This window comes from Ictalurus punctatus, chromosome 2, assembly GCF_001660625.3.
Source record: "Ictalurus punctatus breed USDA103 chromosome 2, Coco_2.0, whole genome shotgun sequence".
Lineage (NCBI taxonomy): Eukaryota > Metazoa > Chordata > Actinopteri > Siluriformes > Ictaluridae > Ictalurus > Ictalurus punctatus.
The window spans coordinates 37,948,346-37,972,920 of NC_030417.2; the positions used below are offsets into that span (position 1 = coordinate 37,948,346).

The 24,575-nt window shown below is 39.8% G+C and overlaps 2 protein-coding genes across 6 annotated transcripts in view; one reads left to right on the forward strand and one right to left on the reverse strand.

Annotated features, from left to right (window-relative positions):
• LOC128629347 (deleted in malignant brain tumors 1 protein) overlaps positions 1–24,575 on the forward strand; it is a 59,710-nt gene that overhangs the window by 18,251 nt on the left and 16,884 nt on the right. The gene's annotated exons all lie outside the window — the stretch shown is intronic.
• Positions 1–24,575, reverse strand: part of LOC124626072 (deleted in malignant brain tumors 1 protein) — a 33,955-nt gene that overhangs the window by 8,146 nt on the left and 1,234 nt on the right. For 3 of the 5 annotated variants that reach the window (XR_008393927.1, XM_053678091.1, XM_053678085.1), the window contains exons 1-3: positions 5,990–12,559; positions 2,229–2,258; positions 485–799 (exon numbers count right to left, since the gene is read on the reverse strand). Coding sequence is in view for 4 of the 5 variants with exons in the window: in XM_053678091.1 (XP_053534066.1) it covers positions 485–799; positions 2,229–2,258; positions 5,990–6,020 (376 nt within the window). In the remaining variant the exon portion in view is untranslated. Of the gene's footprint in view, positions 1–484; positions 800–2,228; positions 2,259–5,989; positions 12,560–24,575 lie in introns of those variants that run through there. The other 2 variants (XM_053678089.1, XM_053678087.1) reach the window with 2 other exon arrangements.

The window sequence follows — 24,575 nt, forward strand, 5'->3', positions numbered from 1 at the left end:
TAGTATATCGTAGTGTGGGTTGGAGCTGATTTTCTCTGGTAATATATTCATGAATTCATGGTACTCACACTCTCATTGGTTGAGTCAGCTGAAAAGTAAAGGAACTGTAGGTTGCTTGCAGCTCAATGCATGGATGAAGGCTATACTAATGTTATGTGTCCAATCAAGAGCTCCAACACACAGACAACTGTAATCTCCAGTAACATAGGAGAGTTATACATCTTCTATCTCTTTTTCTCCAGCTTGACTGTACTGCACAAAGATTATCAGTAAACACCCAAGCTAACTGCATCCTGGTTGTCTTGTTGTTGCTGCTGCTTCACCCATGCACACAAACTCCTCAAGTAGTTTTAATGATCCAGCAAACATCATAATATCTAGCTAACTTTTTTTTTTTTTTTTTACTAACTAATAAAAGTTAATCAGTGCAATATAAATATAATCACATGCATGACAAGGTCAAAATATGAGAGTGTTTCTGTACCTGAGCAAGTAACTCCAGCATCTTCACCATGGCCGCAGTCGTGTATACCAAATCCTCTATGAGAGCACTGTGTGATGGTGCATTCACTTCCAGAACACGGAACATCATCCAGCCATATTGGACCACTTCCCTGACCAAAGTGGGCACTTGTATGAGCGCTGACAGCATTACCACATCCAAGCTGTCTACACACTACCTGCGCATGTGTCATGTCCCAGATGTCATCACACACTGTTCCCCACTGGTTATTATAATAGACTTCCACTCTACCAGCGCAGGAGTGACTGCCACCAGCGAGTCGTATATTAGCGCCATCTAAAACATACAGCAAAATACATGTTAATGTTAATTAATCTTAATGATAATAAATCTTATTACAATTTTGCCAAACACTTAGACTGATATGGTTTCATTTCTGTTAGTCCTGTTTGTTTCTCAGAAATGTCTTATAGATAATGACTGAATAACATTCTATAATTTGTATTGGGTAAATCGTATAGTGTTTATTAATTTAAAAAAGAAAAAAGGTATTAATAACAAAATAAGGAAAATAATAAAATTAATTAAAATCATTAAATAAAAATAAAAGTGAAAAGAGAAAATCTAGTAAAAGAAGTAATAAAAAACTGGACAGAAACCAGTGAACAATACATGACAGAAAAATAAAAGAAGAGGAAGAAATGTAATAAACAATACATTCTAAAAAAATTAAAAAGAATAAATATCAGAAACAAATCACAAACCTATCTGCTACGTTGGATACAAGTCAGACCAGAGTCTAAAAATATTCAGAAACGTGTTGCATGTTCTCCTTTAGTGTGATTCACAGACTCTAAATCTTGAAAAGAAGCACCCGCCTTTGAGCGCCTACTTTTTTATTTCCTCAAAATTAATAATATAGGACTACTTTAATGTTTGAAGCTTGCATTATGTCTAGTGTTAATTTCGTTAATGAAAACCATGAGGAAAAAAAGACTAGACGATGACGAGATGACACCAATAACTGTTTTCTTTATTTTTTCAATAAAAAAAGAAGAGACAAAATATTATAGACTTTTTTTTTCTCAGTTACAATCCAGAGATCATGTTCACTGAATGGCATGAGCGGCAGTTTCCGTTCCTGTGATGCACGTGGCATATTAAGACCAAGCGAGCACAGTGGGGAGTAACTTTCAAGCTAACGTTCGTTTTGGCTAGACTCAGCGAATATTCTGCATGTGGTTGCACAATGTTGATTTTCCTGATTGGCCATAATACCTACAGGCTGCAGCCAATGGGAACGCTTCTCTATCAGAGCATGTCCTCACAGGACCGATCAGAACACCTCAGGGAGTCTTAACAGAGGTGAAAATCTTAACAGAAACTATTTAAAAGATGCTAATCTGAGATATTTCATTTAGATGGCTTTTTTTTTAATCATAATAATTTATCATCTGCCTAAGTGTTTCTTTCATAGCCCATCTAGTTGAGTGAATGTGTTAGTCTAAACAACTAGTCTATGCAACCCGTAATATACGTTTAAAAATATTTAATCTGTATAATAAATGTTAATAATAGTGCATGCAGCTGAAAAATGTAATAGTTTCTGTAAGCAATCCTTTTCTTTTCCTTATAGTTTTAGGAGCCTATGTTATTGGTGTTAATTAAATGTGCAGAACATGATACATACATACACAGTTTTCCAAACGGGTTTCTTAAATTTTATATCTAAAAATAAAAAAAAATAAATAAAAAATACACTTACCAGGCAACAGAGAAGCTCTAAGAACGCTGACTATGGAGAGACAATAAAGAAGAATTTTATTAAATCAGTGATGTAAAAACTTAAACTAAATAAACTAAACTGAAATATAAATAAAAGTCAGTGATATTTAAATAGATTATATTTTGCCTGCAATTCGGTCACAACTGAAACACCAGTGTTACTTCATCCTTTGCACTTCTAGTAAAAGAAATAAAACACTCGTGTCTGATCGAGTTTGTTCAAGGAAAAGTTTTGTGCTTCTGCTACACAATGTTTTTAAAACTGTAATGTGTTTGGGAATTTGCAGTCTGTATACTATTTACTGATTTATTTTTTTATATTTGTATGTGTTTGTGTCTGTAAATGGTACAGATACATTGACATAATGAATAAAAATGATTAAAGCAGTGGAGTAATAGATATAATTAATGATATTTTGGGCTTAAAAATACAGGAGCATCGTATGATTTTATTTAGACCACAGCATTCGTGAATTCTTGATTCTGATTTGTCAGAAGCTGTTGATTAATTTTTTATAACAGCAGCTCTGACAACCGCGCAGCTGCATATTTCAGGTTTATATTAATGCATTAGTTTTATTGTCATTGCTTCTATAGTAACAGCTCATTCACAGGGACTTAGTGTCCTCCATTAATATTGGCACCCTTGGTAAATATGAGCAAAGAAGTCTGTGAAAACTTTTCTTTATTGTTTAACCTTTTGATCTTTTGTTAAAAAAATTCACAGAAATACTCTGCCCTCACAGATATCAAACAATTGTAAACACAACACAGTTTTATTTTTTAAAAATGTAAAAACTTTCTTAAATATAGGTGTGCAACAATTATCGACACCCTTTTGGTCAATACTTTGTGTGACCTCCCTTTTCCAAGATAACAGCTCTGAGTCTTCTATAACGCCTGATGAGGTTGGAGAATACATGGCGAGGGATCTGAGAGCGTTCCTCCATATAGAATCTCTCCAGATCCTTCACATTTCGAGGTCCAGGCCTCTCCTCTTCAGTTCACCCCACAGGTTTTCTATGGGGTTCAGGTCAGGGGACTGGGATGGTCATGGCAGGACCTTGATTGTGTGGTCAGTAAACCATTTCTGTGTTGATTTTTATGATGTTTTGGATCATTGTCCTGCTGGAAGATCCAACCACGGCCCATTTGAATCTTTCTGGCAGAGGCAGTCAGGTTTTCATTTAATATCTGTTGATATTTGATAGAGTCCATGATGCCATGTATCCTAACAAAATGTCCAGGTCCTCTGCAGAAAAACAGCTCCAAAACATTAAAGATCTACCTCCATATTTAACTTCTTCTTGTTGTTGTTTTTTTTTTTAAAAAAACATGAAGGCTTACACTTCAATACATTTAAAATATTGTCATTGAGGTCTAATTGCTGAGGCATGAGAGGAAATGAACTTGGGCAGTGCTGTTACTGGAAAATAGTCAACTTTTGTAAGTTTCACTTACATTCTGACTGCATTTTATTGGTCAGCAATTCCTCAAACAAGAAGTAAAACAGTTCACTGAAAGTCATTGTCATAACTGTGACAAAACATATTGTGAAAAATTTTGAAATAATAATCAAAGTTTCATTTATATATAGAAATTTGTGAACAATTAAAAATACAGGCATATTTACTGTATACAGACATGTACTGTATATTCTGAAGGCAAGACACTACAGGTGTAAATAACAAATTGTGTCACATTTTTTATTCAAGAGCATCTAATACTATAAAAAAAAATTCAATTATGTCATAATAATAACAACCATATACAGTATATTCCCTCTATCTCACACCAGCTAGAGTGGAAACTCCATCATATTTCTAAAACCATTTTTTGCTAAAAAAGTTTCTAGATTCAGGATCTCAGTTTACAGAATTGAGAACTCATGAAAGAATTAAGTTCATGAAATGGTAATTCCTATTCCTCTTTAGAAAGATATTACTTCAACATTTACCAAAATGTTGATCATTATTGTACAGTAATTTTGTTACATTTTATGTAAATGTTTATGTAAGGTTAATTAACCATGCACCATATATGTCATTTTCTGGAGAACATCTTTCATTATTTATTTATTTACTTATTTATTTATTTTATTATTTATTTATTATTTATTAGTTTATTTGAATAGGGACAGTAAAAAAACATGATTCCAGTCAAAAGTTGGAAAAATATGTATTGCACATAGAGAGTATAGCATAAGCGGATTTGCATTTCGAGTCCCTAGAAAGGCTTTTCTTAAAAAAAAAAAAAAACATACACACACACACACACACACACACACACACACACACACACACACACACACACACACACATATATATATATATACATTGTTTTTTTTTCTTTTTCATTTTTTCGTTCTTTTTTTAAAATTGCTTATTATAAAATAAAGTTTTTAGTTAATGTGGGATATTATTTATACATACATACAAATACATACCTAAATACCCTATACCTATTTTACGGATACCTCCAACCCTGGCAACATGAATAACTAATTAAAACAAACATTTATTACAGTTAAATATGCGTACAGCTCTGGTTTATTTTAAATCAACACTTTACCATCAATGTAAAAGATTTTATATCACATACTGCTTTAAACTCATTTGGCAAGAAGTTCCAGAGTTGGGATCCCTTCATGAGAAAAGGCTCTTTTCAGTTTACGTACAACGTATGGTGTTATTGTGCACTTAACTTAGATAAAAGAAAAGTGTGGTTAACTGTATTAAATTCCTTTTGGGTTAACAAACACTGGTCCAAAGCTGGTCCAAAGAAGGCCTAGCCTTTTCCAAGAAATAGACAATTTCTTCAAATTTCTCTGGAATGCTGTGGTCTAAAACCAAATTGACGTTGATGAAGGAGGTTATTACTCTCTAGATAGTTTATTAATTGTTCAGCTATAACCTTCTCTAAAAACGTAGACATAAATGATAAGATTGATATTGGATGATAATGTGAAATCAGACTGGGATCCCCTGATTTCAAAAGTGGTATAATAACTACAGCCTTTTCCCAGTGTTTTGGGAAAACACGTTCTGATTGATAAATTTGTCAAATGAGTTAATGGCGCTATCATCAAGAAGCTGTATTTTTTTATTTAAAAAAAAAAAAAAAATATCTCAATTGTAAACATCCTTTACTGTTGAATTAAACTCATGTGCCAGAATAGCTTTATCAACAATTACTTTGATTGCTTGCTGCTTTTGAGTCTTATTTGTTAAATTGTTTGTTTCCATAGGACTGTACTTTGTCCTTTAGTATTCTTTATTGATTGTGTACAATGTGTTACTTTGGACGTCCCTAATTCTTGTACTGCTTTGTTTCTGAGACCTTTGTAAATTAAGTTATCTGTATTTAATTTAATGCAGTTTTTAAAGCCTGGTCTCTTTTTTCCCATACAATTATGAATATCACTATTTAACCATGATAATGATACACTTTTTCTTGTGCATTTCTTGTGCGTGTCTTCACAGTGAAATAAATATTTAAATTTTAACATCATACAAAGACTAGACCTTATTTAGTATGTTAACATATGCATATTTTTGTTTTAATAAATACAACTCATTTGCATAAATAAATGTAAATTTAATAGCCATAAACAAGCAAAGAGTAACTGTTATATGTATTATCTCACCTTAACTAAGCACACACTCCGCACGTATAAATTGTGGAAATTATACAATAATATTAAGAACAAGCCAAATGTATTGATAAAATTGTTGAATTTACCAAGCAGTAAATAGAGAGAAAGTCTCAGCATCCTGGTCCTTGAGGTGTCGTTCAGTTTGGTGTTCGTGAGAGTGTCCACTTCTGCTGTCTTCTCACGGTGAACCTCATGAGCTCACGAGAGTGATGGTCTTTTTCTATGCATCTTAAGAGGAGGAGTTTATTTTTTGGCCACTTCCCATTTCAGTGACTGGTTAAAATGTGCAGTAAATATCACTTCTACTCCATAACAAACACTTGTCTAGTCTACATTTATTAAAGTAAGTTACAGTGAGATAAAGTTAAAGTGAGCTAAATCAACATCTTTGAGTATAAAATCATAAATTATTAACAGGAAACTGAACTGTGTCCGTCATTCCATGATTTTCACAACCAGTTTATTCACAGGGTTTATAAAGTGTCAAAATATCTACTTCCTCTTGTTACTTTCGTTCATCTAGTATGTAGCTATCATATAGAGAGGTGACAAGGGGGGTGGGGGGGGGACTACATAAAGGCTGTTACTAAGGTGTCAGGCCATGATGAGCTGCCTGGAGCAGCTTCTCTGGAACTGGACTGGAGGTATGAAACCCATCATTCCAAAAGTGGTGTTTTGAAGATCTTGGTGGAGAATGGTGTCTAACACATCAGTCCAAATGTTCTCATAGGTATTCTTGTCGTGTACATGAGAAACCACAGAGTGTTTCTCTGCAAATTCCTCTGCCCTGAAGACTTTCCCTTTTCTTAAATTTATAGCTTTAGAAGACGCCTTTATCACATATACATTACAGCACTGTGAAATCCTTTTCTTGTTAGGAAGCTGTGGTCACAGTGCAGGGTCAGCCATGGTACGGCGCCCCTGGAGCAGGGAGGGTTAAGGGCCTTGCTCAACGGCCCAACAGTGGTGCTTGGCGGTCCTGGGGCTTAAACCCCGACCTTTTGACCTGCGCCTTAACCGTTGAGGCGTTAACCACTGCCACTTTACTTCTGACTTTTAAAATGTGCTGACACTTTTAAAGTGTCAGCACTTCCAGAAATACTAAAGAAACATGTCCTTGCAAAAACTTTCACCATGTCACCAATACACTTTTTTTTAAGTGTTTAAATTGTTACTATAGAAACAATGCCATATAAAATTGAGCTTGTAAATATAAACCTGTGATTTGTAGCTGCACTAATGTCAGAACTGCAGTTCAAAAAAATTAATCAGATGTAAGACTGCAACAGCGTTGTAGAATAAAACAAAATTATATTTATTTCCATTGCCAAAGGACGCTTTTACTAATATAGTGAAATGTTTATGAGTTTTGCAACTCACACTGTGAATCCTTCGTCTTATCCATCTGACATTTCCGTCTTTTCTGTGTCTTCACAAAGCAAATGATCACTCCAACACCAATGTAGGGAGCCAGAGATGCTGAGAAAGAAATCATCATCATCAGGCTTTTCAAACATTAAACTTCAGAACACACACAAAAAACAGAACTAGTAACTAGTAACAAAACTAGTAACTACTAATCCACATTAACACATTTTACTTTATTTTACTCAATTTCCTCTTTATTGGGGGAACTCAATGTACAATAAATGCAATGAAAAGACTTTCCCTTTTCAAAAAGTTATAGCTTTAGAAAAAGCCTTTGTCACATATACATTACAGCACTGTGAAATCCTTTTCTTGTTAGGAAGCTGTGTTCACAGTACAGGGTCAGCCATGGTACGGCGCCCTGGAGCAGGGAGGGTTAATAGCCTTGCTCAAGGGCCCAACAGTGGCAGCTTGGTGGTGCTGGGGCTTAAACCCCGACCTTTTGACCAACCGTTGAGGCGTTAACCACTGCCACTTTGCTTCTGACTTTTAAAAAGTGCTGACACTTTAAAAGTGTCAACACTTCCGGAAATACTAAAGAAACATATCCTTGCAAAAACTTTCACCATGTCACCAATACACTTTTCTTTAAGCGTTTTAAATTGTTTCTATATGTCATATCTTCCAATGGAAGCAGTGGGGGATTCACGTTGGCCACAAGCCATCGAGGGACATGGTGATGATCAGCGACCACAACCAACGTCTAGCCAACCTGACTGAGCAGGTAGCTAGGCTAAGTCAAGCCACGCCGTTTGCTGCGGCAGCGACAACGCGTTTACCTCCCACACCGGCGCCGGAGAAATACGACGGAGATACGGTACGCTGCCGGGGTTTCCTCCTACAATGCTCCCTGTTCTTCTCAACCTACCCAGACATAATGGAGAATCGTAAGTTCATCCATTTCATGGAACTTTTGACCGGGAAAGCTCTTCTCTGGGAAACCGCGGAATGGGAACAGGGAGGAAACGTCACAAACACGTATGATCAACTGACAGCGCGATTCCGTACAGTCTATGATCACTTGCCAGACAACACAGAGACTGGTGAGGAATTATTGTCCCTGAAGCAATGATCACGCTGCGTGGCTGATTACGCCCTCGAGTTTCGCACTGTAGCAGCAAGAAGTGGATGGAATCAACCCGCTCTCAAAACTGTGTTTTGCCAGGGATTAAATGCTGACATCGTGACGAACTGGCATTTCGCGATGATCAGCTAACACTCGACTCGCTGATTTATTTAGCATTTCACCTGGATTGTTTACTACGAAGCCGCCGCCCCATACGCAGCGAGGTGGAAGTACCAGTGCAGGAGTCTCCCGTGGAACCCATGCAGCTGGGTCAGACACGGGTTAGCATGCAGGAGAGAGAACGAAGGCGCTGTGAACATCGCTGTTTTTATCGCGGCGAGGAAAAGCACTTCGTGCAACAATGCCCACTCAAGCAACGCCCCGCCCGATGGGACAACACAACTGCTAAGCAACAGCAGCCAGGGGTGAGTTTGGATTCCACAGTCCAACACTTGATTCAATCTGTGTTTTTAATGCCAGTCATATTAGAGGACTCAGGTGTATCTTGTATTTTGGAAGCACTGATCGACTCAGTAGCGGCGGGGAATTTCATCGAACAAGACACCATATAGCAGCACAACATCCCCGTTCGTCCCCTTATCACACCCCGCTGTGTTCAAGCCATTTATGGAGTCCCTATTGGAAAGGGGCTTATTACCCACTGCACGGAACCCATTAACCTCTGCACCAGCGCTCTCCATCAAGAACGGATGATCTTCTATGTCATTGTATCTGCCCGTCATCCAGTGGTCTTCGGTCTTCCCTGGCTCGAACATCATAACCTATAAATTTCTTGGACTCAAAGGGAGATCACCCACTGGTCATCACATTGTATCAACCACTGCCTTCAACTCCCTGTGACAACATTAGGTACCACGTCCATAGAGAGCCCTAACAGGGCTGACACCGTTCAAATACCCAGTGAATACCATGATCTCATTGAAGCTTTTAGTAAAGAGAAGGCTAGTGGGCTACCACCTCATCGACACTACGACTGCGCTATCGACCTGCTTCCGGGCACTACACCACCTTGAGGAAGAATATATCCACTAACACAAACTGAACAAAAGGCCATGGAAGAATATATTCAAGAAGCCTTACACCAGGGTTACATACGACCATCCACATCTCCGGCATCAGCAGGGTTTTTCTTTGTGGAGAAGAAAGGAGGAGGTTTGAGACCATGCATAGACTATCGAGGGTTAAACCAGTGCTGCATCAAGTATCGATACCCACTGCCTCTGGTACCAGTTGCTCTGGAACAACTATGCACTGCCACCATCTGCACTAAGCTGGATTTACGCAGTGCCTACAACTTGATATGGATTCGAGAGGGGGACGAATGGAAGACGGGTTTCAGCACAACGTCCGGTCACTATGAGTATCAGGTCATGTCATATGGGCTTTCTAACGCTCCCTCAGTCTTCCAGTGTCTTATTAACGACGTCTTACGGGACATGCTGGGGCATCATGTAATCACCTACATCGATGACAGGAATTACAAAGATTTCTGGGTTTTGCCCGTTTTTACAGAAGATTCATTCAAAATTTCAGTACCATCGCCAATCCCTTGACCTCCTTATTAAAAGGGAAGCCAAAATGCCTGCTGTGGAACACAGCTGCCCAAGTAGCCCTGGATCAGCTCAAGAAAGCATCCAGACCCATCTAGACCGTTCATCATGGAAGTCGTCGCGTCAGAGACCGGGGTAGGAGCTGTACTCTCCCAGCGTTTCAGAGAAAGGCCAAAGCTCCATCCAGTGGCCTTCTTTTCACGAAAGCTTTCCCCCACTGAGAGAAATTATGATGTGGGCAATCGAGAACTCTTGGCCATCAAATTAGCCCTTGAAGAGTGGCGGCACTGGTTAGAAGGAGCTACACATCCCTTCGTCATCTTCACTGACCATAAAAACTTGGAGTATTTACGCACTGCCAAGAGGCCCACACCCCATCAAGCCCGATGGTCCCTGTTTTTCACCAGGTTCCACTTCACCCTATCATATAGATCAGGATCCAAAAACACAAAGGCCGATGCCCTGTCTCGTCTGGACCACACGGAACGTGTGAATGACCACGAGGAATATATGATTAACCCTTCATGTATCATCAATGCTCTAGAATGGGAACTAGATCAAAAATTGGAAGACCCAGTCACAAGTTCTAAAAACATGTCCCACAGTAATTGGTACAGGTCACAGCGCACATACCATCTCCTATGGGAAAAGTACTGGTGGTCCAACATGGAGAGAGATATACACAGAGTGGTGGCATCCTGTTCATCATGCGCACAGTGTAAGGTACCTCAGACACTCCCTGCTGGAAAGCTCAAGCCCCTACCTGTACCGGAACGCCCATGGTCACACATATCTGTCAACTTTGTAACTAACTTACCAAGATCCCAGGGAAACACAACTGTTCTTGTCACAGTGGACCGATTCTCTAAATCAGTATGCTTCATCCCATTACCCGCCCTGCCCACCGCCTTTACGACAGCTGAACTCCTTTTCCAACACGTGTTCAGATATTTCGCCATTCCAGAGGAGACTGTCTGTGACAGGGGTCCTCAATTCACATCCAGAGTATGGTCCAGCTTTATGGAGAAGATGGGAGTGAATCTCACCTCAGGTTATCACCCACAAGCCAATGGCCAAGTTGAACGAGTAAATCAGGAATTAGGCCGATTCCTCCGAACTTCATGTGCCTCTAACCCTGAAGATTGGAGCAAGTTTCTGCCATGGGCCGAGTACACCCAAAATTCTCTCCAACATTCTGTGACTAATCTCACCCCATTCCAATGCGTACTTGGATACCAACCCCCACTATTCCCATGGAACGCGACCCCCACAGAATCACCAGCCGTTGACCAGTGGTTTATACGTAGTGAACAAGTCTGGGCCGACACGCAACAACGTCTGAGACAGACCACATACAAACGCAAGGCTGATCACCACCGCAGTAAACATCCAAATTACCAACCTGGCGATAGAGTATGGTTGTCCACCAAGGACATAAAGCAACCACATAGTTGTAAGAAGCTAACTCCAAGATACACTGGACCATTCAAGCTCCTCAATCGAATCAATGAGGTTGCTTACTGTCTAGAACTACCACGACACAGCCGCATCACCCCCTCCTTCCACGTATCACGTCTTAAACCAGTTATCAACGGACGTTTAGCCACAGAAGTGCCCTCTGAGACCCCCCGGTTCCTCTGGAGATTGATGGACAACCAATTAACTTTGTCAAGAAGATCATCAGCTCTAGACACAGTAGGGGCAAGCTGGAATATTTAGTCGAGTGGGAGGGCTACGGACCAGAAGAACAATGCTGGCTCCCTAAACAGGACATACTGGATCAGCTTATTAGAAATTTTCATGCAACTCATCCTGATCTCCCGGGTCCACGACCCTGGGGGAGACCAAGAAAGAACTCTGCTCCAGGAGTGAGCCCTTTGGGGGGTTCTGTCATATCTCAACCCGGCCAGGACTCAGTTTCCCAAGAAGCAACACTCACCTCCTATGCACGCATGCGCTCACCATCCCCGGAGTTCTTATCTCCCACACCTGTCACTAATCACACACACACTCTCTCTCCACTAGTATTTAGAGAGTCATTTGCCAAATGTTCTTTGCGAAGTATACGTTCAGTAGACTTGTTCTCTGCATTTCCAAGCCTTTCACATTCGTTTGCTATCTTTGTTATCTCGACCTCTTTTCCCGTTTACGACTACGCTTTCTGCCTGTCCCCTTGTGGTTTGTTTGTCCGATCGCCTGATCCTTACTTGTTTTACGACTATGTCTTTGGAACCCTTTACTACGCACTCGCTTCTGCTTCTGTGCCAACTCCGGTTCGTGACACTATAGAAACAATGCCATATAAAAATGAGCTTGTAAATATAAACCTGTGATTTGTAGCTGCACTAATGTCACAACTGCAGTTTTAAAAAATGTATCAGATGTAAGAATGCAACAGCGCTGTAGTATAAAACAAAATTATATTTAGTTCCATCTTCAGAGGGATCCTTTTACTAATATAGTGAAAAGTTTATGACTTTTGCAACTCATGCTGTGAATCCTTCGTCTTATCCATCTGAGATTTATGTCTTTTCAGTGTCTTCACAAAGCAAATGATGACTGGAACTAAGATGAGAAGCAGTCCTGCTGTCACTCCAACACCAATGTATAGATGCTGAGAAAGAAATCATCATCATCAGGCTTTTCAAACATTAAACTGCAGAACGCACTAAAAACAGAACTAGTTTTTCTTACTATACCTTTCACAGTGATTTCCAGCAGCTCAGTGGTAGTGGAGGTAAAGGTGCGTGAAGACACGTTAACTTCATAAGTACAGCTGTAGTTTCCCTGATGGACAAAATCTGCCTCAGGAAACAGGAAGACGGCTGAGTGGTTAACAGCCGACTGAGTTCTTGTGATGTTGGATCCACTGAACTTCAAGTGGAAGGAACCTCCTGGATACTGAGGTTCAGTGGAGCACATGATGGAGAAGCTGGAGCCCCTTTTCACTTCTGGTCCACCAGCAGCAGTGAAAAAGATATTGGGCTGCTGCAGGTTTACTAGAAAACAACAAACATGGTCTCTCTTATTGAAAATTATGAAATGCAGAGAATTAATCAGTTTATAGCTGAAGTCAGAGCTGCAATTTGTGTCTTGTACTAGCAAAAAAATATCCAGAACATGTCGCTTACCCACAGTGATGCTGATGGAGTTGCTCCAGGATGATGTGGAGTTACTTTCCCTGTATGAGTAGTCACAGGTGTACTGGCCCTGATGTGAGGCATCTGCAGTCAGATTAAATGTTGTTGTAGTCTCTGCAGTTTGCTTCTTTATTGATGTGCCAGTTTTATACAAACTGAAGTCTACAGAGATGCATGTTGGGCTGGGTGTGGTACATCTGAACTGAAGGACTTCTCCAGGTGAGACCACAGAGTTTGGGGAGATCCGAGTCAATGTAGGAGTTTGCAAGTCTGCAAATAAAGGAATATGTTTAATCATTTTGTAAACATATTCACTTTAAGCAGGGTATTGCAACAAAAAAGAATAAAAACTTACTTGAGCACACGACTCCAGCATCTTCATGATGTCCACAGTTCGCTACTCCAAATCCTCTGTGTGAGCAGTGATCTATGTATCTCTCAGTTCCAGTACACTGAACATCATCCAGCCAGGTGGGTTCACGTCCCTGACCAAAGCAGGCATTAGGAAGAGCGCTGACTGCTTTACCACATCGAAGCTGTCTACACACCACCTCTGCATCCTTTAAGTCCAAGTCATCACCATCTTGCTCATCTTGGATATTAGGACCTAACCCATCACCATCTTGCTCATCTTGGATATTAGGCGATTCCATTTATTTCATTTGCGAATCTTGGATATCAGGCAATCACATGTTTTCCACTGGACGGTTGTACTCATCATCGTTTCCCGAATTTTGTGGAATATTGGTGGGGTTATCGATTAAGTTGACCAGACTGTCATTTATCCTCATAAGACTCTGATTAAGTTCGTATAACATATCATGAGAAGATAACGGTCTAGGTTCCTGAGCGTTTTCTGGAGTTGAGACGATATTGTGATAGGGAAATAACGCCATATTTTCATTGAGTTGATTCTCCACATCTATTAAACAAGGATTTATCTGCATAGGTTGTCTTTGTTCATTTACGTTCATTTGTAACCATAAGAGACATTGATTTAATTGCAAAAATATGTCATGCGATGTCACCAACGTGCTTGATACAGTTTGACTGGAATTTCGGCCGGGATTTTCATTTTGAGTATTGCTCTGGTCTGACGATCATAAATTTTCATTCAACTGGTTGACTGCATCGATTAGATGAGGGTTTAATTGTACTGAATGACCATGTTCATTTAGGTTATTTTGTAACTCTAACAGACATTGATTTAATTCAGAAAATATGTCATACGGTGTCACCGGTGTGTTTGAAACGTTGTAATTTGGAATCTGATTAGGTCTCTGACTAACAACCTGGTGTGACGGAATTAAATTGTGGTAGTTTCTGCGCCATATATATCATACATTCAACTTTATGTTCACTGTGAGGTGTAACACTATGGGGAGTGCCCTCGTGCATAACCGGCATCTGACGCTTGTGTAAAATCATGCCTATTTATAGGCCACTCAAATTCATAGGCATCACTGCGTGACACTGATTACTCTCAGAGTAATCCTCGGACGAAACCCCCAACTTCTCAGCCACCACTGAAATGGTCTCCTGTGCAATAGGCCCAATGGTATGATGTTGTCTGCCCATAAGCTCCAATAGTCTCCCATAGACACTGGAGGGGATGCCAAGATCCCACTTTATCTAGCTCAGTGTTGATAGGATTGACCCTATGCATGCTTGGGACAGAAACGCCCTCATCATTGTAGAATCCTTATAACCCCTTGAAAAGTTGTCCACTGCATTGGAGAAAGCATACTTTTCTGAGGTTCAACCTGAGCCCCAAACTCTTCATGTGGGCGAGAACAACATTTCAGTGTTGGACCACCACTTCCCTGGATCGTGCTAGAATTAACCAGTCGTCCATTTACTTTAGTACACGGACGCCCTGGAGTCACAATGGAGCCAGAATGACATCCGTGCACTTTGTGAAGGTGCGAGGGGATAAAGCTAGCGATATTTCTATGTGGAAATATGCACCTTTTAGATCTATCATCACAAACCAGTCCTCAAACTGAATCTGTGGAACAATAAGTTTGGGCGTCAGCATCTTGTACCTGTATGTCCGAAGAGTATCGTTCAGATGATGCAGATGTAAAATTGTCTGCATACTCTATTTTTTGCCGACCAGGAAATAATGGCTGTAAAAGCCTCCCTCCATCAGGGAACGGGGTACATGTTCTATGGCCCCTTTGTCCAAGAGGGATCTTACTTCCTGCACTAATGTCAGGCTTTGGTCTGTGCTGACTACTGTAGTGAGCACACCTCTGAACCGGTGGGGTCGAGTTCTAAATTGGACCTGGTAACCCTTTTCTACGGTAGACAGAACCCATGGAGACACATTTGGCAGTAGTTTACACGCTGCCAGATGGTCTTTCAGTGACATTAACTAATCGACATTCTATTGGAGGGAAAGCATCAGATTTTCGTTGCCCTGTGACAGCTCGCTGAGCAGAGAACACTGAAAACCTGGGACAACCTTGGCTAGGGGAAGCCCTGCAGTAGCACTGGGGGTTAACTGCCCTAACAACCTCATGTCCCCTGATATGTCCCTCCACGGCCCCTCAGGACCTCTCCTCTTTGTCTGCTTGGCCTTTATGACCATTCTCAGATCAGGCCAAGTAGCAGGCCGTGACTGTGGCTGCCTGGTTCCCCTGGCAGTATGCAGAGGTTGGCAGGCTGCCATACTCACCTTCTGTGTCTCCCTTGCACTAGTGCTGGCCTGGGCTACACTCGTGGATGCCCGGGTGAACTCGACACAACAGGGAAGGAACTGGCTGAATGTCGCCATATGTTGAGCTCACTCAGCAGGTCTGCTTGGTAGGCCTGCAACACTGTCATTGTCTGCAGTGACCCACAAGCAAGACTACTACTGCATAGGCCTTGCCCATCAATGGCACGGTGGCCTTACTGTTATGTTATCCAATCTATTTCTTTTTGCTCTTTGTGCCATTTGTGTCTATGCCGATGGTGGGATGGGTTTCTTTTGTCTCTTCCCCCTTCTCTAGGCCCTGCCTACTGCATGCATCACGTTCAGGCTTGCTAGTTAATGATCATGTCTTGTCCACGGCTCCGGCCTTGTGGGACAGGATTGGTTGCCTGCACGTTTCCGGAAGTGTACTTAAGCCTCGTCAGTCTCCATCCCAGGGCAGATCATTGCTATTGCTTTGTATATATAGAGAAGTGCTTTTCGCCTATTATTTTGTTAATTAACACACTAATAGTCACCTCAGTAAATAGTACATGGTTAAGTAGTGGTTTGTAGGAAGTCAGCGCTATTTGTGTTTATTCTTCTTTTCTCCTGGTTTTGGCTTAGCTAGGGAGTGAGGCAAGACGGGGTATTTTTGTTTTCTTTTCTTGTAGTTTAGTTAGTTTTCTTTGGTAAAGTTAGAGGGTATTTTTGTTTATTATTTTGGTCTGGCCGGCTTCTGAAGAGTGAAACCACTGTGTATATATAAAAGGTACTCCGTTTGGAGAATAAACAAGGCAAACGCAATCTTGGTCTCGCCAACCCTTTTCATTTTTTACATTTTATTGTATGTTTTCGGTCATACAATAGATTTTGACTTATAGTGTTGACATTTTACACCGTTCGAGAGAGCGGAAGTGAGGGATTACACCATCTCCGTTTTCCCTGACTACACAGCCAAGATAGCCTGGGCCTGGGCTGCATTTAACGAGGTTCGGCGTCAACTTCGTGGTATTGAGGGCGCTCGTTATGGAATACTTCACCCAGCCCGGCTTCGCATTACATATATAACGGTGTTCAGAAGGACTTTATTTCAGCAGAGGAAGCAGGAGACTATGTTAAACTCTTGATATCGGGGTGAACTGCATCACCTACACAGCTTCGTCTTTTTCGCTCTTCCTTTATTTTAATTTTTTGCACTCGGCCTTCCAGCTCTACAGTATTTCGATTTTTCTTGAAGATATTGTCGTTGCATTACTTCGCCTAGATTTTGTGGACTCTCTCCTCTTAAATCTACTTCTGTATTAATGTGCTTCTCTGTTTTGAGGATCTGACTGGGATAGAGTATCTGTTTCTTTAATTTTATTAGAGTTTTTTCCTCGGCTTTGCATCCTACACTGTAATATTAATTGTTACAAGTCTTTAAAAGTTAAGGACATTATATTTGTTATTGTGCACAGACTGTTTATCAGACTTATCTATCTCTTACTGGAACTTTTTGTCATGGTAAATTTTTTGGTTAGTTCAGCTTACTCTCCGAGTTGTTTTCACATTGTGGACAACTTTTGGTTATTGTGGGAAACACTGCTGTCTCATTTGTTTCATGGAGACTTTGGGTGTGTGTGTGTTTGGGGGATTGTGAGAGTAAACAAAACATGCCAGTGCTTTGAAGGATGTGAACTGGAACAAAGTAATGTTAGTCAATTGTGAATCTGTTTTTAGAGGATTTAAACCTAACTTGGTGAACAAATTATATTACAGAATTCAGGCAATTTTATTGGGGTTATCTCATATAGTGTGGCAAGTAATAATCTGGAAAGACCTTTGTAATATCACAGTCTAAAACTGGATTTAAAGAGAAGCGAATCTGAAAATGAATCACATGAAAATGAATCACATGAAAATGAATGAATAAATTAAAAGAGAAATAGGGATGATTTTACACAAGCTTCCGATGCCAGTCGTGCTCGAGAGGCACTCCCCATAGTGTTATTCTAAATGCAACATGGAGTTCCCTTTGAAAGGGAACAGTCTTTACTTGGAAAAATTCATGCCATTCTGTGAAGATCTCCTCTAATTCGAGGTTGAGTTGAATGTCTGCTTCCGAGTTGATTTCCTCTTGTTCTTCTATAGCACCACCATTTACGACATCACTCATCTCTATATGTCACAGAACATGTGAGAGAGCTTTTTTGTGTTGGGCAAATAGAAGGTAAAATATACGTCACCTGAAATATCACCATCATAACCAGTGATAAATCACAATGCCCTCAACTTCTAAATATGACACAAACAAAAATATAAATGCGTATGAAAGACTTTACAGCATGAAACATTCATAATTTTATGTTATGACTTACGAGCAGAGCTCAGATTCAAAAGGTCTTGAGCGGATGTCGAAGGACACTTGTCGTCAAAAATATTCACAATGCTGTTGTCTAAAAACAGTAAAGCAAATAAAATATACTTTTAGTAACTTAACAGTTCCCTTTTAGCTCACTACACAGATCTAAGAGACAAATTTTAGTTACCTAGTAGACTCACATTCGTTTGATACGTGATCCTAGACACTAGAATCAGATGAGCTTAGTTCGGTCATGCTCATTAAATTTTAGATGTAGTATCGTACCAGATTACATAATGATCAGATAAGGATAATGATTGTTGTACTCAAAGATTAGGGTTAGGATTATATCAATATCAATATGAAATGGATAATTCCATAAACATTCTATTTCAATTCATAATTAACTATTTTAATTGTTTAAAATACATCTTCTTACCTGCTGAGAAATCCATCTTGTCTGGAAAAGAAGTCCATTCTAACAATGTAGTCAAAATCCTTGCACCATTTTCTGAACATTTTCCAGTCATCCTCATTAAAAGTTACGCTCTCAGTAGCACTCCAATGGTTGTCACCCAGGACCAAGAACTTGAAAAGTAAAATGGTTCCTTTTTCTGCATCGGAAAAAAAAAAATGTACATTGGTTTGAAATTACCCAATGTTGAATCTTTCATGCTCTAAATTTTTTTTTAATCTTCCCAAAAAAGAGTGAGCTTTTATCGGTGCATTAGGACAAGCATCAGCTGTCACGTATCAGGAAACTCGGGACTCCACTTCCCATCAGCCACTGAATTGCACTACATGTCACATGACCACCTGCACCTGATTCACGTTTCTGTTAATGAGCACTCTTGTGTATATATAGCCATTGTCTGCACTGGTTCATGGTCTTTCGTTGTCTCAGACCCCTGTGTGTGGAATGCACATGACCATACTATGTATGAATACATTCTATGTGAACAAACTTGTGTGTGTGGGTGGGTGGTTGTGTGTGTGTGGAATGCACCAGAACCAGATTTAAAATTTACTACTGGTATATCTTTAACTATGCCTGTCAAGATCAATGATTAATCTTTGGGAAAGAATGTGTAAGAATATGTATCATTAACTATGCCTGTCAAGAGAATGACGTTGGTGATGACCTTTGCTATATAACTCTCAACATAATTATAATTGATGATGACCTGTGAACATAATTATTATTGATGATGATGACCTTTGACCTGCCAAGATAATTATAATTGATGATGACCTTTGACCTAGACCTGTCAAAACCAATTAGTGATATGTACCATACAAACTAAACCTCTCTCTATTGTGCATTTTCTGAAGAAAATACAGAGTGATTGTGGAGCTTAAAATGTAGTTACGATAGTGCTACTAGGTGGTTGCTAGGTGGTTGCGGATACAATTATACACGTTAAGATGTTAATTATAAGTACGAAGTCATTAGGGATTACATAAATGCCTTGCTAACTTTCTGTCTCTCCTTTACCATACTTGCACTATCAATCGATAAAACCTACTTTGGAGCCCACCACATCACAGGCTTTTCACTTTAGTTTGCCAAGCAGACACCCATCTTATCTGGTGTTTCATTGAATTAAGCATACAGCACCTCCATAAGACTCAACAGTAACAAGCCCCACTGGCACAGTAAATGCATGCTCAGTGCCAATGGTTCCACCACTCTACCAGTCACAGATGAGTACAATTACAATTAAAATTATTCAACCCTCCATTCCAAATCTGGTTTATTGTCAAAATTAACAGACTTTCAGCTGTTTGCAATGAACAAATCAAACAAAAGCAATTGAAATAGTTCAACACAATGAATGCTTCAGGTGGTTTCCTCAAATACTCATCTACTACAACCTCGTTCTGTTTATACTGACGCGCTTGGAAATGTCTGGGTTACACATGTAACCCTGTTCCCTGAGAAGGTGAACGAAACGTTGTGTTTACTATAAGACTATGGGAGCTCCTCTCGCGTGTGACCGGCATCTGAAGCTTGTGTAAAATCATGCCTATTTATAGGCCTGCCATGATCAGGTGACGTGGCAATTAAGTGCGTCGCATGATATAAATATGGCACCTCTGAACCGTGCCATCAGCCTCTATTATCTGATGCAAAGACGCAATTCACAGGCCGGCCCTGGTATGACAAAGCTACGCAACGTCTTGTCCCCTTCTCAGGGAACAGGGTTACATGTGTAACCCAGACGTTCCATTTCAAAGGGAACTTCGACGTTGCGTATAGCAAAACACTATGGGGACGAGAATACCTACTCCGTCATACTAAGGGTACGGCCTGTTCAAAAAGACCCAAGCTTGAGGGTCACTGCAAGACACTCGAGCCCAGGGTGTAATGAATATCCAGGCTGTAATACTGAATGAATGTGTGTGGCGTACACCACCCTGCAGCAGCACACACATTCTGTAAGGATACCACTGTGGACAAAGCCTTCGCAGAGGCGACCGCCCTAGTGGAATGAGCCCTTATGCTCAGAGGCATAGCGAGACCACGCGCCTAATAAGCAATAGAGATTGCTTCCACTATCCAATTAGAGATGTGCTGCTTCGACACAGCATCACCTCTACTGTTGCCGCCAAAGCAGACCACCAGCTGCTCCGACTTACACCACTGGCCGGAGCGGTGGACGTAAGTACAGAGAGCCCTTACTGGACACAGTAGGTGCATTCTCTCTTGTTCCATTGTGGGGAATGGAGGAGGGCAGAAAGCCTGCAACACCACAGGGTGGGCAACCGATGTAGGCACCTTAAGAATATAATCCGGCATAGGATACAGGAAGGCCTTGGCCAATCCAGGGGCAAAGTCAAGGCAGGAAGGGGAAACAGAGAGAGCTTGTAGATCTCCTACTCGCTTGAGAGATGTCAGGGCCAGCAGAAGAGCTACCTTCAGAGTCAGAAGCTTCTCAGAGCATCTTTTTGTTTCTTTACACAAACAACTGACATGCAGTCTTTCGCTGAAGATAACAAAAGGCTGATGGCATGGTTCACAGGTGCCATATTTCTATCACGCGACGCGCTTAATTGCCACTTCACCTGATCATGGCAGGCCTATAAATAGGCATGAATTTACACAAGCTTCAGGTGCCGGTCATGTGCGAGAGGCGCACCCATAGTGTTATGCTAAACGCAACGTCGAAGTTCCCTTTGAAAGGGAACTGAGGTATGATATAAGTAGACATTTTCAAACATATGTTCTGCAAGCTTTAAACCATTTATTCTGAATATATAATATGTGGTTTATGTTAAACATTCGTTGTGGCGATTAAACGAATATAAGCTATGTAGCTAATGTCAGCTTAGGAAAAGAACCACAATGATGAACAGTATAGCTCACCAAGTTAGCTTTGGTCAAGTTGGATATATACTTACAGATCAACACCGGTGATACACCTGATGAATATAATGTAGTCTTGCACTAATTCTCCGTGTGTAATTTGTACATTGTGCAGTGCAGGCCTGAACATGGCCCTACTCATGGGCATTATTAAATAATTATTCCATTAAATGTTAGATAAAACTGGAATTGGTTTGCAACAGGGGTAAAAGGCTACTGTCACACTTTGACACTGTATCTTTACTGTTGATTATTAAAGATTATGATTACGATGACACATTTGTGCTTCATAGTTACATGGTGTTTATAAATTAAAACTTCTGCCACATCCTTTAGCGAACGTTGTTTTGCAGTTAAAAGCAGCACAACAGTTTTATCCGTTGGTGGCCTATGTCAGTAGGGAATCTAAACTGCTAGCAGTTTAAAGCAGGAGTCAAACTTTCTGTTTATTCCAGATTTTTTGAAGGAGTCTCCAGTGTCAGTGCTTTCTAACAGCCAAGTAAACTCATAACGTTAAGTTTACCCACATGACAGAGTGTAATGCTCTCGTCAGCAGATGGCACTGTGGCGTCGACATGCACGAGCGGCTGTAGAGAGCGCGTGTGCTATGTAAAGCCCTCGTGTTACTTTATACTTCACGCAGTATTATACGTATACCTGAATGTAGTAGTGAATGCGTTACGCATGATAAGCGGTCTTACTTTCGTGTCCTGCTCTCGTTCTATGCCTCGGCTTTAGCTTATGTTTAACCTTGATGATCTTGTCCAGCATCGATGGCATTTTCTGTGACTGTTGTTTGTCAATAAAGACGCTGATCTGGACCTACTTCTGCCTCACCTCCCGTTTCATAACACAGAGGAATTTATACTTTGCAGTTTCTCAATAACATGACAAACAGCATTTTTTGTCTTAATAACTTGAAGAGGGGCTGGTGATTGAACAACTGTTTGTAGCTTCTATAACATAAGTAATGACAGAAACTAACATCCACAACATGTGGGTCAGTCCATCTCAGTTGATCCAATAATTGTAACTTTGGTGTTACGAAACAGACTGGAGGCGGATGCAGGTGCAGGTCACAGTCTTTATTACTTAAACCAGAAACAAATAAACAGGTAAACAAACACAGGGAGCGCGGTCTCTACTGACTATACTCACTCTGGTCCCCTAGTTCTTTATTTTATTTTATTTTAAATTTACTCGGTTAAACTACAACAGCCACATTTTGGTTATACAGCTGTTTACAGAAACCTTGATATCTCGGGATCAGAATTGTCCTAGTTCCTTGGAACAAAAACAGATCTCTAGAGTATATTACAAGGTACACTTATATAAACATTTGGCACATTGCTCACATTCCACATTTAGGGTCAATTTATAATGGGAAGAGTTCGAATCACAGTCTTAATTTTTTAGGGGCATGAAGGTAAGTATAGTGTTCATGCAGAACATTTCAGGTTTGAGACTTCTCTCATTTTCTTTTCTTTTTTTTAATGTGGGCAAGAAAGTGATGTTGTTTTTAAAATTCCCCTCATTTCAGGGTTGAATATCTCTGGTGGGGGACCATATATGAATCTGAAATTTTCACAGAAATAAGTCCTGTGTAGTAGCATTCTGCTATAACAATATTGTGGGTTTGAGATCCCACTGGTTCCAGAGTTAAGGCTAGTATAAATCTGGGGAAAAGCCTACTTTATTCGTGCATTTTGACAAATGAACATATGTAATATAGGCACAAGAAATAATACAAAATTATCAGTATTTTACAGTAATTATGTTTATGATTGACATACAATAGCTTGATTATGCATGTCAATGAGGTCAAAAACTTTACTACATTTGACAATGGCTACAGTGAAGCCTGATCTATCACAGGGTTCTTCAAATCTGAAGAGTTTAGCTCCAAATTCCAAATTTACCTGCCTGTAATTTTCTAGTAATCTTGAAGACCTTGGCTAGCTTGCTAAGGTGTGTTTGATTAGGGTTGGAGCTAAATTCTGCAGGACAGTGGGCCTCGAGATTTGAAGAACCCTGATCTGTCATGTTGGTACAGGTGTACAGTTTTATGCATGAATAGATTTGATCCAAATATGAAATTACAGTGCTCAGATGGGTGTTTTACAAATAAACAGTGTCATAAACAGAGCTGTGGTGTTGTTTCTCCTGTGATTAAAGGATAAGTGACTACAGCTCAGAAGTCACTTACTGTACCAGAGTTTCATAAGCGCCTCAATTCCTCCTTACTACTTTTTGACAGTTATAGAAGAGAAATTATTTAGAATCGCAGTATATGGTGTCAACCAGATTAGGATGCATTCCCTTCTGAGTTTGGTTCTCTCAAGGATGTAGTTAGCACTATATCTATATATCACTATATCTATCCATGCGTATTTGAATATGGATTATCCACTGAACTGCAGTGTAGAGCATGAGGATGAGGGTCTGTAAACCTTATAAGACTATAATAATAATAATAATAACAATAATAATAATAATAATAATGATTATTATTATTATTATTATTATTATTATTATTATTAGATTAATTTATGTATTTTATAAATGGTGGCAATGATTCCAGAGGACACTGTATTTATATCATTCTTGTACTTGCCTTGGAAATAATTTTGCTTCAAAGACAGTTGTAATTAAACATATAAATAATCTAAGTCTAACAAAAGGCCTACTGTTTGGTCTAGAGCAGCAACGATTAGTCAGAATAACTGATAATGTCAAATATGAATAATTACCACATGGATTTTTAAATGAATGGTCATTTACTTAACCAATGTTAATTATAATATTAATAGTAATAGGTAATAGTGGAAAAGTGAAACCAATAGTGAGAAGTGGAGCAACACAACACATTTGTCTTTTTTAAAGACATTTTTCCAAAATCTAAAGGATTGGTATGAAATGACATTTTCTATACCCTTCTATTTCTCAGCATTCCCATCTTGTCCACACCATTGCTGACAATAACAGCAATTTTGCATATATGTATGTGTTACAGTTTAAATACAACAACAGGGATGTTTTAATCAAATTACAAATACAGTATAAATATACTGCCTCACTT